The sequence below is a fragment of the Euprymna scolopes genome, chromosome 13, assembly GCF_053919585.1.
Source record: "Euprymna scolopes isolate OS-2025 chromosome 13, ASM5391958v1, whole genome shotgun sequence".
NCBI lineage: Eukaryota > Metazoa > Mollusca > Cephalopoda > Sepiida > Sepiolidae > Euprymna > Euprymna scolopes.
Genome location: NC_136494.1, coordinates 42,019,248 through 42,037,106, shown reverse-complemented (window position 1 = coordinate 42,037,106; position 17,859 = coordinate 42,019,248). Strand labels below are relative to the sequence as shown.

At 32.7% G+C, this 17,859-nt stretch overlaps 1 protein-coding gene across 2 annotated transcripts in view; it reads right to left on the bottom strand.

Moving 5' to 3' along the window:
* The window catches only part of LOC145291990 (kinesin-associated protein 3-like), a 92,748-nt gene that overhangs the window by 23,369 nt on the left and 51,520 nt on the right, over positions 1 to 17,859 (bottom strand). For both annotated transcript variants that reach the window (XR_013869520.1, XM_080137953.1), the window contains exons 9-12: positions 15,297 to 15,397; positions 5,370 to 5,588; positions 2,431 to 2,596; positions 1,486 to 1,611 (exon numbers count right to left, since the gene is read on the bottom strand). Coding sequence is in view for 1 of the 2 variants with exons in the window: in XM_080137953.1 (XP_079994079.1) it covers positions 1,486 to 1,611; positions 2,431 to 2,596; positions 5,370 to 5,588; positions 15,297 to 15,397 (612 nt within the window). In the remaining variant the exon portion in view is untranslated. The remainder of the gene's footprint in view (positions 1 to 1,485; positions 1,612 to 2,430; positions 2,597 to 5,369; positions 5,589 to 15,296; positions 15,398 to 17,859) is intronic.

The following is a 17,859-nucleotide window of genomic DNA, read 5'->3' as shown; positions in this document are numbered from 1 at the left end:
AGTAACAAACTTTTGCTGCATTTCAGTAACAAACTGCTATTTTTTAAACTTTGATTTTAAAATATTTAAGAAATGATAGCATTACAGGTGACAATATGTTTGAGTACAAAATACTGTTTTTGTGTTTCACGGTTTAGTGATTCTAGCCCCCCCCCTCCCAAAAAATAATTTTGTATGTGTTTTTTACTTTTGAAAATGAGAAAAACAAAATGCTCATAAAAATAAATTTTATAATTATTTAAAATAGACAAGAAATTATGATATGTGTGTGTATATATATATATATATATATATATATATATATATATATATATATATATATATATATATATATAATTTGAGGTTGCTAACCTAAACAAAGGAATCTATGAACCCTATAGGAAAGAGAACAGTAACCCTTTATATGTCCACGCTCTCTCTAACCATTCTAAAGCTATAATTAAACATATACCCAGAATAAAAAAAAAAGGGACTTTTATGACACATTGACCCTGGATGGTCTCAGACAGAAACAGGAGCCTCTCGCCTGTTAAAGATAACTGTATAGCTCTAGGTTTTATAATCCTAACTGCTAACACCAACATGAAAATGAATAAAGTCACCAACAAATAAGTAAATAAACAAATACTAAAATGAATAAACTAACAAATTCAAACCCAATTCAACCCTGTCCTCCGTGAATCTTCACACTCAGAACAAAAAACAAAAAAAAAGCCTTCTTTTGCTGAGAATTAATTTTCGCTCTTCATTTTGAATTCCGGTTTCGGAAATAAAGGTTGTTGCCTGATGAGGTCTCTAGTTGGTAAATACTGGTAGACCGAAACATGCTCATGACTGTGTAGCAACAAACTACTGCTTATGTAAAGACAAATATATATATATATATATATATATAAAAGTGAATGTGTCTGTGTGTGTCTGTGTACATTTCCCTAGGCAATAACACTGTCAATTTTTAGCCTAGAGATTCGAAATTTGATATACAGGGTACTGAGATTTGGGAAAATCTTTGTAATCCGTTTTCGGCCAGAAATTTGGCTGTTAAGGGGTCAAAGTTCAACGATTTAACCTTTGAGAACTCTACCAAACTCCTTCGCTAATTTTGAATATAAACAATTGAAATTTTAGATATAGGTTCCTTGGACATGGATCTAACTTAATAACTTGATTTGAGCCCAAAACAATAAATGTTAAGGGGGCATAATAGGAAGCAAAGTTAAAAGAATTGACTTTTTTTTTTTTTTTGCTCAACATACACCTCCAAACACCCAGGCAACATGGGGACTAAAATGCTAGTGTGTGTTGGTTCGGTACAAAAATGCTATTTTTATATATATAGTTGAATGTCAAAAAACAACATTATTTTTGCACCAACATAATATATATATATATAAACCATGATTATCCGTTATATAAAACCACAATTTTTGTTATACATGTCAAAACATGGTAGTAAAATGATTGATTAAAAAAACATTCACTAACCATTAAGGAGTTCAATAAGAGCTTGGATAATGCCAGAATCAGCTAAAAGTTTTGCACAACTGTCATCATTACAAACTGTACCAACCAAAATAACAATTTCTAATACAACATCATCCGCATGGTTTCCTGAAAAATAAAAAAAAAAGCAAATAAAACTAATCAATGACATCAATATTATTTGATTACAATTTCAAGTAGTCATCATCAATTGAAATAAAAAAAATAAAAATATTTAGTATTAATCTTACAAATCATATTTTTAATTTGCTTCAAAAGGATATTACTCCGAAGTAGTATATCACATATGAGTTTATTGGTGAACTATAAATGAGTTAAATTAATTATGAAATAATTAATTAAAAGAAATTAGAAATCAACATACTTTCGTGTTGAAAACTACTCAATTTTATTTTCACAAATGATTAATTTAAAATGCTTTGAGGTTGAGTGACAACCTGAAAATTCATGGGTTTTTCATTATAAATAATGAAGTCGAGATGAGAAAATCATGCTAAATTGTGATTTTAAAAAGGTCATAGTTCTTGTGTCTAGATAAACTGAAAAGAAAAAACTCAAATGTAAAAAATAATTTTCATAAATTTCCAAAAGTTTTTTTTGTGTCTGATCATGATTGAAAAACAAATTATTTGTATGGACTTTCATGAATAATTTTTAGAAAAAACCCTGCCATATCTATTAAATATACTTACCTGCTAACAAATAAGGCATGTTATTTTTAGAATAAGACCCAACTTACATATCATAGTTTGGATTTTGTGGTGAAACAAAGGTTCTCATTGCTCGACTAATTATAAGAGAGCAGAAAATGCAATACAAATTCTAACCAAGTATTATAACAAATCCCAAAGGTTACAAGAGTATCCATTAAGCAAATGACGCACACCCAATAAAATATCAAGTGGAAAAATGATCTACAATTCTTACCTGGTTGAAGTTTATTTTTAATCCATGGCACAAGATTATATTCTTTGAGAATCAACTCATAATCGAGCTCGGGAATGGTCAGATTCCCCATAATACCCAAGCATTCCAAGGCATATTCTTCATTCTCTTTCTGCATCATTGATTCGACTAAATCACCAATGTAATCCTGTAGTAAATAATACTCATGATTAAAACATTTATTGCATATAACTAAAGCAACAGTTTAGTTTTACTTTTGGGGACCATGTATACATTAGCCCCCCCCCCCCCTCGGAATAAAATAAGAAAAAGAGTAACTTATTTTATGATCTCGGTCAAGAAATCATGTACAAATGAAACATTATTTTTCATAAATCTAAATAAATCATGACACTTTAAAACAAGTTTGGATAATTCTTGCTATTCTAATCAAATTTTTCTGTAGATGTTCGACACTTATACATTGTTCTTGAGAAAAATTAATTATTTATTATATATCACCCTGGAAGGAATATTTTATAACTAAAACGGGTAATTTAAAACTTAGGATGTAAGTAGACAATTGTAAAATACATTAAAATCAAAATTAACTTCCCGAACTGATGGTCTATGTATGTGTATAGATAGAAAAAACACCTAAAATCAAAAAGACACCGAGTGTGTAAGGAGATAAGAATTTATTCTTTGATGAAACAAAAGTCATCTACCCTGAGCATTTATCATTTGAAGCCTTAATGGTAATATTAATGGTTTCATTCTTATTGCTCTTATGTCGGGTTTCTCTGAAAACTGACATAAGAGTAATGAGAAAAACAAGATAGGACAGAAATCGAAAGACAAAAAAATAGGAAGAAAAAAATAAAGCAAGCATATATACAGTTGGGCGGGTACCAAATACAAATATTACAAATGATATGTAACTAGTTTCATAGTACAAAACTGATTTTAATGAAAAAGAGAAAGAAATTGTATATTGTTTATCTTTCAATCAAATTCAAATAAATAAAAAGAAATTCCTCTACAGCCACTTACATAAAGTAGAGCCAATAACCTATAATCTTGCTTTTCCCAAACATTACTCACATATTCTGTAGCAGTTACACAATTCAGATCTATTTTCTTTTAAGTAGTTATTTGTATGTGGTTTGGGAAGTTAACGTAGGCATGTTGTAATTCATGAGCACCAATGACCATGAATGCCTTTCAGCCAATATGAACAGTCCTGGAAGAGATACCAACCTGAAAAGATCCTTTGTTGGCTTTTCATTTTGGTTCTAACAAGAGATGAGACTAAAGACAGACCAAAAGATCTGGACTCTGATCCTTTTCTAAAACATATTGGCTGAACCCACGTCTTATATTCGTGTTACTAACTTGCTTTGTTTTGTTTTTCGTTTGACAAAACTGGTAAATAAGGTCGATTTAATTGTAGAGATGCTTGTCTTTAAATGGAAACTCGTGATTCTTTTCTTCATCTCAAACAAAACAAGTCAGATGAATATTACAAAATGATGATCTCCAATCTTTGACATGTATCTCAACTCACCTCCAACTCAACATATCTATCCTCTCAATATCTTATCCTTTCACTCATTTCTTTTTTGTTCCTTCTGCTTCTGACTTTTTGTCACATTTTTTTTCCTTTAACATATTTAGATGCTTATGTTGTATAGAGGTCCATATTGGGGATCATATATCAGAGATGACGGGGACATATAGCGGATACATGTAATACAGGATTGACGATGATGAGAGAAACATTTATAACAGTGCCAGATGGAAATTCATTATTGAATGAATGTGTATTACTGTTCTTTTACACAGAGGGAGAGAATCATTACTTATGATGGAGGAGGGGGACACATTACTTGGAAGGGGTTATACAAAGTTAATATTAAGATGATTAACACATTACCTTCAATTGTTGAATGACGACACCAAGACAACAATTACAAAAATCGATGATGTTCTTTATTTCATTTGATCGGTTGAAATGATGACGTCAAGAATTCAAATTCGTTTCTACATGGTTAAGTGTTCTCCCTTCGCTTCTAAAGGGACCCTCCTCTGATCATGTCAACTCTTTCTGACTGCCTTTGCTGACTGCCCGACTCTCCGACTCTGTAATCTACTAATCCTAGCTTCTATTATTGAGAATTCCTTTTTTTCTATGACGTCAAATGTTTGGTTCCAAACGTGACCAACTCACATGGTTAAATACATGTTTGTCCAAAACACACTTCTGCAAACAAAGAATTCTCAACTAACCTATTTTTCAACCTAACTTATTTTTTCAATATATTTTTAATTTGTATTGTTCATTCATGACCTTTTTAATTCAGTTTTCATAAAAGAATGAACAATTCTTTTTACAATACAAACAATAACTATTTCATATGAAATTTAACAATAGCAAAATTCTAACATTCCAATACTAAATCTATTTCTGAACCTTGCTTACAAGGTTCGATTCTCGGCTTATCCTAATTTCATTTTCCACTTATCTAATGTTTTTCTTATTTACAGGAAAAGGGGACAGCCTTTTCTTGTAACACTTAGCATTACTTATATATTTTATTTTCTATGGCTCTACACTTAGGTTTCCTATGTGCCTAAATATGGTTAATTATTTTGATGTTAATTTTTTAGTTTACATGTTTGTTTCGAATTATCAGAAGATGAAAGAATAACACAATTTCCTGATATCACCTACCATTCACAGATTTTAAACATCTACATTTTCAGCAAAATAAGCGAGCTAATCTGCATCTTATGTACATGTGTCTTCACAAAAAACTTATAACAAAACAATATTAAGTAGCATTTAATATGATATTACTTGTAAATATTGTTGGGACTATTTTAAATAACATACCGTAACATTTTTATAAATTTAGATTTTTTTGTGGGGGAAAAAAAATTTTTTTTTTAAATTGTTATCTTTTTGGAGTTGTACTTACAATAAATAAGTTTTTGGTGGCACCATCATGTTGAGAGATATTTCGTAACATCTTCATTAAAATTGGATCCTTAAATTTAAAAGCTCTTTTATACAGCATTTTCAGTCCATTACCCTCAGATATAATCTCTGAAGTCCGTTTATTTGCAGCCAAGTTTACACACAATGCAAGCAGTTCTTTATCCGTATCCTTTGGACTGTCCAACAACATCTTCATTACCTGGAAAAGAGTATGGAGATACAATGCCAATCGAAACCATTTAGATGAGAGTTTACAACAATATCAGTTTTATTACAGCATTATGAAAAGCGCAAAGATGAAAAGAAGCGCAAGGATGAAAAGAAGTGCAAAGATGAAAAGAAGCGCAAAGATGAAAAGAAGCGCAAAGATGAAAAGTTGTAAAACTAAAGATAAACACATGAAAATATATCGTTAGGAAGTTTATGATTTCTACAAAATACTTCAATATTCTTAAAATCCTTTTCAGTCATCATCTCACCAGGAAAAACTACTAAAGGACAGTGTAGTGAAAATAAAAAGCGGATGGACAGAGAGCAGAATATATATATGCCTGATGAGAAGGGTGATACAAAATGAAAACGAACATAAAATTTATAAAAGTTTTGTTTAAAGTTAAAAAGTAGGCATAAAGTACAGGGATAAAATACTCAAATTTAAGACATTGAGCCTTTCTTTATTTTTCATTTCTGCTATAGAATATTTGATATTGCCCATCAATGCCATGATGATGGTTGAAAGAACTTTGAGTTTACTGAAATTGTTTTCTCTGTTTAAAATTGAAACGCATAAAAATAATTTTTATTATTTGGATAATTTAAACTACTGTTTTGATCTTGGACGTTATTCTCACAACATTTCACAATCTCTTTCAGGTACGTCTTGTCAAACTTGGGAATCTGTACAGAATTTTTAACATAACCTTTTATTTGATCCATGGATTAAATAAAAGGTAGCTTGCGATCATCCCGGTAGCTATAACCAAGTAGATGCCTTAAGAAAGAAGGAAAGAAAACACTCCTTACTGGGTGACCCCCAAAACACCCTAATGTCTAAGTAAGCCCCTCTCCCCCTTCAATGCTCTTTCTAAGTAGATCGGTTTGGCATCACCAACATCATTTGAATGCTGGCGGCCGAAATGACCATATGAATCTTGAAGACCATGAATAAAGATAAGTAAAATTATCTGCTCATGTTATATAAAGCCATTAATAAATTTAACACTATTTTCTCTCCCTTTGTATTTATTTTATTTTTTCTACATTTATTCAGGCATATTTTAACCATTTTTGTCTTTATTATTTGAAATCAAATTACTAAAAGCTGAATAGTTTTTTCATCATGCGTGATTGATAAAAACATATCTATCTATAGTAAGAGGGTAATTTCTAAATAGTTTTACGCTAATTTTTTTAGAAGAGGGAAAAACTTTATATAAGTATGATACTTATTATGTTCCCAGCTATAAGAGGGCGTTGAGAAACCTGGTATTGAACCCCGGCACATGGTTACCTCTTTTAGAGTGATGGATCCGTAGATTTTGTCAGATTACTCATCTGGGAGAGGGTTGGTCTTGTTATAAGGCCTATGCTTTTGATCCATGTCATTGCACTGAAACACTAGGGAGGAGACCTCCTTGAGCATTCAACACCCTTCCCAGAGTTGGTGACATCATCAATTCTAAAGTCTGTAAATAATATTGTTAAAGGAATGGATGAGCTCTGCCTATCACCTAGCTTCTGTACTCATTCTTTGTTTAATTGGCCAGGCGCAGTTACAATATTAGGAACTCGCTTGACACTCTGAGCAGGCCTTGATTCCTGACTAGGACAACAAACTATAACTCCTCGCTATTTGTTTCTCTCAAAACTGAGCAAATGGCGTTGCTTGCATGCTACTCATGTCCAATTGAATTGCTTCGGACGCTAATATAAAGCTGTTGCATAATATACTTAAATTAAACTTTCAATCTTTATAAAATACTAGACGACCTGTGACCCGTTGGGTCAGTATGTTATATTAGCTATGAAATTAATGTATGAGCGTGACACTTGTGATATAAAAAAAATAGTTTTTTGTGACATAACAGAAACATTTCTATGAAAGTATATTAAAATGAAAAAAGAATAGATAGATTTCTACGAGTCGTTCTGTTTATAATTGTTTATTTTTGAAAAAAAAAAAAAAAAAAAAAAACTTACAGCCATTGAATTATAAGTGTTTTGCCATACTTATAGGTAAATGTGCACTAAACAGATACCATAATACTTAAATTCAAATTTTTATATATCTTTTTATTTAAACGCAAAAAAAAAAAAAAAAAAAAAAAAAAAAAAAAAAAAAAAAAAAAAAATTGAGACACTGGAAACGTACGCAGTAAAACACTACGTTTTATTGTCGTGTTGATTATTTATTTGTAACGCAAATTAAAAAAAAAACATTTTCGGGCTTATACGCTAATTTTTTTAGAAGTTGAAATGTTGGTAGTGTAGAAGAAAAATGTATGAATGTTTTTTTAAGAAAGGTGTATTAAAAAATGGAGAATAGATTAAAAAAAAAAAAAAGAAGGCGGTGGGAAATCACCGTTGTAAAATGCTCTTATGGTTGTCAACAGGTTAAAGTAGATTTATTTGTAGGAAAATTGCGTTAAAATAACTTAAACGTAATACAGAAATGAACAATGTAAAAAAAAAATATATATATATATATATAGAAAGTATTAACAATTGTTTATTTGGATAATTTAAATGAAAAAAAAAAAACAAAAAAAACAATTGGGACACTGAAAACGTACACAGTAGAACAATACATTTTATTGTCACGTTGATTATTTATTTGTAAATATGATTTTTTTTAAATTTGCGTTACAAATAAATAATCAACGCGACAATAAAACATTGTTTTACCGTGTATGTTTTCAGCGTCCCAATTTTTTTTCCACGTTTAAATTATCTGAATAAACAATTGTTAATACTTTCTGCTTTTTTTTTTTTTTACATCGTTCATTTCCGTATTACATTATGGGTTTATGTTTATGTACGCATGCGCAACCGAAAATCGTAAACCGGATGTTGTAACCAACATCCATTACAAGGTCATTTGAGTTTTATATATATCTCCTAAAATCCAAAACATTTGTGAAAAGCAAGCCTCTTACTTTCTGTTCCATACTTGCTTACTTAAGTATTGTAAAGTTACGGATTATTTACTTAAACTTTTATTTCATGATCTTAACTGTCTGATACTTCCTCACTCTTTTGAAGCTCTTAAGTTATCACTAAATCAATGCTTAAATATACTTGCTGTAAGTATATGGTTCCTTATGTATGATACTGAAATAACTGGAACGTTTCTTTTCTAAATATCGATTTAAAAGGGTTGGCTACTCTGCCTCTAAGACTACTGCAGGTGTCTGTTTTGCATGACAAACAAATCCTTATAATCCTAAATTCTACCCTAATTTCTGTATATGCTAATATGGTAATTCTTGTAGAGTAGATCGTCTTTTGCTCCAACTGAAGCAAAAACAAATTGCCTTTCTCCCCAAGCAGCTATGAATTCAACTACATTGCACTTTGCACGTCCCATGGAAGAAGGAATATATTTTCTGGTTCTTAACCTTAGAAGGCAGAAATTAAAAAATTGAGACTAAACATCTAATTAGCAAGGTACATGAAAAAATTGAAATAGCTTAAAATATTTCAATATTGGTACATATAGAAAGAGCTTGATGAGCTAAGAAAGAATCTTTTTAAATTTTAAAAATCTGATTAAAATTAAGGAAGTTATGACTATTTTTGTGCCTCACATGTTTGGATATTTTCCCCTCTTTAAGACCATATGCGTTTTGTCACATTTTTTACACTGCTTTTTTAGTAAAAGTGCTATATCTTTGTTAAAACACAAGACTAAGCAATGAAATTTACCATATAAGTGTATTTTTGTACAAGGAATCAGAATATGCGACTGAAAATATCCAAAAGTTCATGGTTCAACTAATCTGCAGTAAATGTGCATAAATATGCTGCAATTCCTTAAAAATGCCATGTATCCATAAACAGAAAAGAAGTTGGAGAATTCAAAGTTGAATTGTAATGTGCTTTATGTCCAAAAAATTTGAATCTAAACATAAGACCATTTAAAAATGAATATACTGCAATATTTCTTTGGTATTATTGTAGATTAACACCTTCTGTTTAACTCCACCCAACCCCTTCTGACCACCCCTCCAAAATGTGATTCCTTTTTAGGCAATTATGTATGAAATGCCATGAAAAACTTTAATGAAAGATAAACAAATTATTTTAGAATTTAATGTAAAATAATTTCCCCATTACAGGTCATTCTAGCATTTTAGGGCAGTTAACTGGGGTTTTTTTTATGAGAGATAAATCCTGTATGCTTTTTGTTTTATTTTTTTTTAAGACGTTTATGTGTGGTTTTAAGAGGGTTTCTATGCAATGAGAATATGGGGAGGGTTGCCATTCGGACTTTGAATTAATTGTAGGGCTAAGGAAAATTATGTGTGAACATACTGAAGACTTGACAGAAACAAAAGCAATATTAGAGGGGGGGGCGGTTAGTTTCACAAAAATTTAATGTAAAATAATTCACCATTTCCAGCATTTTAGGACAGTTAACCAATTTATCTTTTATGTACATTTTTCTTTAAGGAAGGATCTATTTTTTGTTTGTTTGTTTTAGACGTTTATATGTGGCTTACAGAGGTATTTTGTTTGGGGGGGGGGCCCACTCGAACTTAGTGTTATTGTTAGGGTTAAAGAGTGTTTTAGGAGGAGACTTGCCACACATAACTTAAGTAGGTGAGTTGCTAACAGTATTTTGTTTTACTATTTATTTTTAAGTCATTATCAAGACTTCAAATATTTAAGTGTCAACTAACTGACATTTGCTTGTTCTCAGGAAATGCTCAACAGTCAACACTATTTGTGCGTTTGTATTACTTGCCATAGAGGTACGAAAAAGTTGTCCAAAAAATAAAAAAAATAAAATTATAAGTAAATGTTATGCAAAGCATAGTTTTATTTAATGTAACATGTTTATTCAGCTCGAAAAACATACAGTGCTTACCGATGTATTGGAAAGTTAAAAATGGCGGCTGACTATCTCTTTCACACGGTAAGTTTGGGAAAATGAGTTAAAAATAAAAAACTAAACAAAATACTGTTAAAAACCTGCCGAATATATATCTGCCTATGTCACGGTAACATATATTGAGCGAGTTTCTAACAGTATTTTGTCTATTTTTTTTATTTATAACTCATTTTCCCAAATTTACCGCCTCAAAGAGAGAGTCGGCCGCCATTTTAAATTTTCGAATACATCGGTAAACACTATGTTTTCCGAGCTGAATAAACATATTACATTAAATATAAACACTAAAAACATATCCAGTTAGGTAGAAAAGTAACTTATCTTGCCTTTGATAACATTTATTTGTTATATATTTGTTTTTTGACAACTTTTTCAAATCTATGTGTATACTAATACAAACGAGATTTTCATACATCTTTTGATTTGAAAAAAACATTTGTGCCTGTTCGCAGTAAAACATTGTTTTAATTCGCTGTTCAAAACTAATGCAATGAATAAAAATGCATGCAAGCTATATATCTACAAAAGTTTACTTTGTTTTTTTAACCATGTTTTTAAATTTGACCAGAAATGTGAGAAATTATAATGAATTCATCATGCCAAATTGGTTGGGATTGTTGTCATACACTCTGAAAACCGAATAGTTCTAAACTAATATTATTCTGATAACAAATTAAACATATCAGAACATTTATATTCATATTTTCATGTTTTTCTTAATTCGTTCGTGAATAAAAATTAAAGAACGCGTGTTGTTTATACTGTGCTATAACTAATACTACAACTGCTGCAGTGCTGCTGCTACTAATACTAAATTAATTTGACCAAACTCGAAAAATAAACATTTTTTTCAGGTAGGTCCTTTTAAATTATCAATTATCGCGGTCCTACTCAACATAAAATAATACTTTTAATTGATAAAGATAGTAAAAAGAATGATTTATTTACTAGTGGGTGTCCGATGAAATTTTTTTTTTCAAAATGTTCGATACTCGTCATATTAAAGTCTTATTTTTAGCACAACAAAAAAAGAAATGGTAAAAAATATTTGGGACACTTGACAGTATTAAGATTAACACCTCTTCTGATTGGTTTCCAAATTTCATAACGAAATTCTTCATACAATCATGGTACGGGCCTTTAGAAAACAGGGAGGGTCATTATAAAACCTTACCGAAAACGCCATTTTATGATGTTCACATTTTTATCACTTTATATGCTTAAAACTCTTAAAATATATAATGTACATTCATATTTATTAATTCATTTGAAAGTATATTCATTTCCGAACAAAACAGTAGTAATTTGAAGACTGGAAGTGCTTTGGTTTGAAAAATATTGCTATTTTAGTAGAACTACCTTGAAATCTGTAAATATCCAAAGCGTTTTCTTCGTCCGTGTGTATTACTACATCTATACTAATCTATATTAGTAGACAAGCATTATCTACAATATCTATAATATAAAGCTGAATGTCTGTGTGTGTCTGGTCACGAATAGGCTCTATATGGTTAACTATTTTAAAAAACTGATTACATATAATGATAGACAATGTATAGAGACACAGGAATGGGTATGTTTGATCTGGCAGAACAGTGATTCATTAAAATTGTGGGGTCTGCGTTCGCGCATGGTCCACAAAGTATGGAAATAAAAAATTTAAAAATTAAGAAAAACGTTTACAAGTGTTTTTGATATAGATGTACATAAAAATACTTTGATAAGTATGTTTTAACTTAAATAGGGATGGTATAATAAAATTGTGGGGTCTGCGTTCGCGCCTGGCCTCCATGGAATGGAAATAGGCATAAACTTTGATAAAGACTTTTCATATCTATCTGCGTAAGTATACTTTGATAATTATGTTTCAGTTTGAAGAAATATGGTATAATAAAATTATGGGGTGTTCGTTCGCACCTGACCTCCATAGAATGGAAATATGTCACAAAGTTTAACAAGGGTTTTTAATATAGATCCACAGAATATTGTGATAAGTGTTTCAGTGTGAACAGTTATGGTATAATAAATTATGAGGTTTATCTATTTTTTTTACTTTCATCATATTTTGCTTTGGTTTTGATATCCCTAAATTCGACGCTATCTCGTTACAACTCTTCCTTTTCATAACCTATCATACTTTCATAAATCAGAGTCCATTTTCTGTAGGTTGTTTTTGAACCCAGTTAACGACGGGTACTTTTGCTAGTATATATCTATATTCCATAGATTATCTATAAGATAGATACTTATTAGCCATAGCTTGAACTTATACCTGAATTTATATTAAGTAGAAATACCTGGCCTTGAAACCAGGCACAAGATTAACCCTCTCGGTGTTGATGGACTCGTAGATCTCGACAGGTCAGCCATCTAGAAGGAAAATTGATGTTAAACCTGTGCCACTGACCTCATACACATTGGCACAAAACAGCGGAGGGAGGCCTCCTCAGTCCTGGTTAATAACCTCCCTAGAGCTGATGACTTGATCAAATAACTGGTTTGCAAATCTAAATTGCTTAAGGAGTAGGTAGGCTCTGCCTATTGCTTGGCTTTCATACTCCTTTGCCTATTAGCCAGGAGCAGAGGTATGATCACAGGGACTCATTAGAGACGTTCAGTGTTTGATCTTGTTTCCTGACTAGGGCAATGAACGCTGTGCCCCACACCTGGCTCATTCCCTCTCCCTAAAACTGGGCATCTTGGGAGTGCTTGTTTACAATGTATGCTAATGTGATTGGACCGGGCCACTTTTGTCTGACAGATTTGAGGGTACTGGTCCGACAGTTGTCTGATTGCTGTATTCCGACTGACAGTACAGGAACCCTAACTCTTTGCTAGCACTTAGAGCAGCTGTTCTATCATTAGTTGTATAATATCGGGATGGTTATAGTACCATGTCGTGCATGGAAAAGGACTCTGTACTCATCTCTGGTGGGCATTCCTGAGGACGCATTCCTATGGACAAGGAGTCAACTGATCCCTCAACCAAAGACTATACCTTAATCAATCACGTCTCTGACAGCATAGATGTAGCACTCTCCCTAGATACTAGTGCTTAAATACATGTATTTGATGACTTTAATGGTCACCACAGTAGTGGGCTTGGTTTTTCTAACTACACTGACACAGCTAGTAGCATTATACATAACTTTTCAATATCCCATTCCTTGACACAGACAGTAACATTCCCGACCCATTTCCCAGATCGTAAAGATCAGCAAACCTCACTTCTAGACCTATTTCTGACTACAGTTCCTGAGGATTGCATAACAAATGCTGATCATGCTGATATAATGATAGATATTACCCCGAACTCTTGACTCCAAGTTGAAGAGCCACTGTTCAAAATGACAAGGTACTACAATAAGGCTGATTGGAAGGCCATCAGAGATCACATCAGAGATGCCTAATGGGGAAATATCTTTTCTCTTCCTGCTGAACAGTGCACAAATGAAACCACTGAATGGTCCAAACCAGCAATTGAAGCACATGTTCCCATACGTAAGTTCTACAGCAAACCCCATTCTCCCCAATGGTTTACTTCTACTTGCACAGCTGCCATTGTTCGAAGACAGCATGCATACTGCAGATTTACCCGACATAACTCGAGTACAAACAAAAGTATATAGAAGCTAGAAGTAATTGTAAGAATGAAATAGCCACAGCCAATAGAGAATAAACCGAAACCACCAGAAAACGCACTAAAGCGCAGAAATTAAGAACTTGTGACTTCTAGAAAATCTATAACAGGGTAGTCAATAATGGGTAATCAACAATTCCCTACTATTCAACAGTCTTGAAGTTGTTTGCATGGCAAGCGAGAAGGCTAACCTGCTTGCTCATGGGTTTGCCAGCAAGTTTACTTTAGACCCAGCAAACCACTCCCTCCCAGATTTTCATCTGTGGACAAAAACCACACTACTCAATGCCTCCGTTCAGTCTCGAAAGACAAAGGATACCCCCTGTAGGGGCAGCTGCGCATGTAATTGTGTGGCAAGGGTTGCGCAATCCCCAACCACACCTCTCCTGAATCGGCATTGTTTGAGTCTAGTGGCAAGGAGAGGTCCAGGACGACTGGAAACAATGCTGAGATAAGCGGAGAGCACATACAGCACCTGGAAGTCTCAAATGGTCACCCATCTGGTACTAGCTAGGCTCATCGTTGCTTAACTTCAGTGATCTGACAGGAACCTGTGTCAATGTGATTATGCCGTATATAAAAACCACACTAGATGATCTGAAAATCACCCCTTCTTAAGTACACAATATCATAAAAAACCTAGACACCTCAAAAACATGTGGATCTGATCTCATCTCAGCTGTACTATTAAAAAAATGCTCCGCCGAGGTTGCTCCAGTTTTCTCCAAACTTTTCAACAAATACGTTAATGAATCTTGCTTTCCTGACTGCTGGAAAACCACTTCTGTGGTAGCAGTTTACAAGAATTCTAATGAAAGAACTGACCCATTAAGTTATTGCCCAATCAGCCTCCTTCCTCTTTTCACCAAAATATTTGAGTCCATAATTAATCAAACTCAAGTCCATCACCTTACAGTTGCTAAACTTCTGTCCAACCAACAGTATGAGCCCATTCTACTGCAGATATCCTAACTAATCTCTGAATGTATATACAAAGCACTGGATAAAGTAGGGAGGCTAGGGCAGTAGCCTTAGATATCTCTAAATAAATATATCTATGCTTCAGCTCAATTATTAATTTTACAAAAATGAAAACACAAAAAAAACACAAAAAATGGTTACAGGTGGAGTATAATTGTTCTTGAATTACTTACCACTGGAATGCAATCTGTATAAATAAACATTGATTTTGCTTTATCATCCATGCTGATATGGTACAAAATTCCTAGGACGATTAATTTATGATTTTCATTATCTGAAATGTAAGAAAAAAATAAATGATTTTTATGATGTAAACAACAAAAAAAATTGACAGGATAATTGTTTTGTTGGTTTGTTTTATTGCATATCAATAACTTTTGGATTAATACTGAATTGTCAAGAATTAATTGAACAAAAGTTATTATTTTACTCATAATAGGGACAAAACAATAGATTCAATAAAATTTGAATTTCGTTTAGTTGATTCTAGTCTGAGGTGATCTCCATTAGGTTAATCATGCATGTTAATCAATTATGAATAACTCTACAAACATTTGCGAATTGTTTACATTGCTTTTCCATACAGGGGATATTATATATATATATATATATATATATATATATATATATATATATATGTATACATGTATACACACACACACACACACACTGTAAAGGAATTGATATTTTTAATAATATGAAGTTTTGATTAATTTGCATCAAGACTGCCACATGAATTGAAACACATAAAATGACAAGAGTAAAAATCTTCACACAAAAAAAGTGAATCATCAGTGTAGAGGATTAATCGAATTCAAGATGCCAATTTACTCGTAGCTAATGGCAAGTTGTTCATTCCTTTCTCCAACAGTATGACCACAATAGACACGGCAAGATTTAAACTTGACGCAGACAATTTCACCGGTTCCAACAGTATCCATTAATCTTATCACAATGCCCTCTCCTATGCCCCCCCCCCTATTTAGGTAAGATAATGGAAAAGAATCATCAGGAACAGATATTTCAAATTATTTAAGGAGTTTCTCACAAAAACTATGGAATCTTCTTAAAAGTTCACATGAAATCAAATCAAATCTGTCATGTTGATCGAAAAAGCCAATGCTATATATTACTTTAACATTCATCAAAACACGTCGTGTCATGTTGTTGCTATTTCTCTCTAGAGTGAAAACATACAACTTTTTAGTACTTTTTATCATAGATTCTGGAACATCAATTACCAGAAGTAGACTAAAATGTTATCATCCCTTGATCAGATGTTTGATGTTCTCTGACAGCCTGCAATCTCGTTTTGAGGATCGATTTCATTCAAATTCTAGTCTAAGATTTTTGCTGGCATATCAGAGAGAGAGAGAGAGAGCTAGAGAAAGAACTTAATTTTGAGATTCCTTGATTGAATCCCAATTCTTATGTGACATCAATCATGATTCTCTCTTTAACTTTGGAAGTTGTATCTGAAAATTACCCATTCTTATGTCTGCGATATCATACAGGTGTGTGGGCCTGATCTCATCCTAGCTAATCTAATTAAGAAATACTCAGCTGAGCTAGGCCCTGTACTTTCCCAAACAACAAATGCCTTGCTAAATTCTGCTTCACGAAAAGCAGGAAGATGGCCTCTGTGGTACCAGTGTACAAGAATTCTGACGAAAGGACCAACCCTCCCAATTATCGTCCTATCGGTCTTTTTCTCCTCTTCGCTAAAATCTTTGATATGCTAATCAATCAAGCACTAGTTCATCACCTTGCAAAAGCTAATCTTTCTGACAAATAGTACAGATTTAGGCAATGATATTTTAAGTCATCTCTGAATGCATATACCATGCATTGGATAAGGCGGGTGAAACCAGGGCTGTAGCCTTTTATAAATCCAAGGCCTTTGACAAAGTCTGGGATGAAGAGCTACTAATGAAAATCATGCAGTATAACTGGACGAATACTAAATATAATTAGATCCTTTTTTGACAACCTGGATAGTCCTATTGTCTTTGATGGACGTTCATCCAAGCAGCATAACATTAATGTGAGAGTGCCTGAGGGGTCGATCCTTAGACTACTATTATTTGTGATATTCATCAATGACCCCCCGATAATATTGTGTCCGAGATGGGTATATTTGCTGATGATACAATGCTCTATAACATGCATAAGGGAAAACGGATGTACACAAATCGAAGACAATGACTGAATCCTTAGAAAATGGCCTTGAGACGGTAGTGGAATGGGGGACGTAAATGGAAGGTAACATTTAATGCTAGTAAGACTAAGCTGCTCTCCTTTAACAATTATAAAAAGCCTCTGCAACCACCTATATCTATGACAAATAACACCCTTCCTGAGAATTCTTCCTTCAAACTCCTAAGCTTAACATTCACAGGAAATATGAACTGGAACAAATGCATTAAGGACATTGCAAGGAAGGTGGGATCCCTCTATCGTGCTAGAAAACTACTCACACTTGAGAGTATTTTGTACCTCTACAAGGCCACCATTGGCCCATGCATAGAGCATTGTCGCCACATCTAGGCTGGTGCATCTACCACTAGTCTCTCCCTTTTGAATAGGTTTAAAAAAAAAAAAGTCTCCAATCTAATAGGCACCACTTTGTCAACTAGGCTCCAGCCCTGTCCCATCACCACAGTTGCATTCTTGTGCTTGTTTTACAAGTATTTTAATGGAATGTGCTCTGATGAACTTGTTTCACTTGTGCCTCCT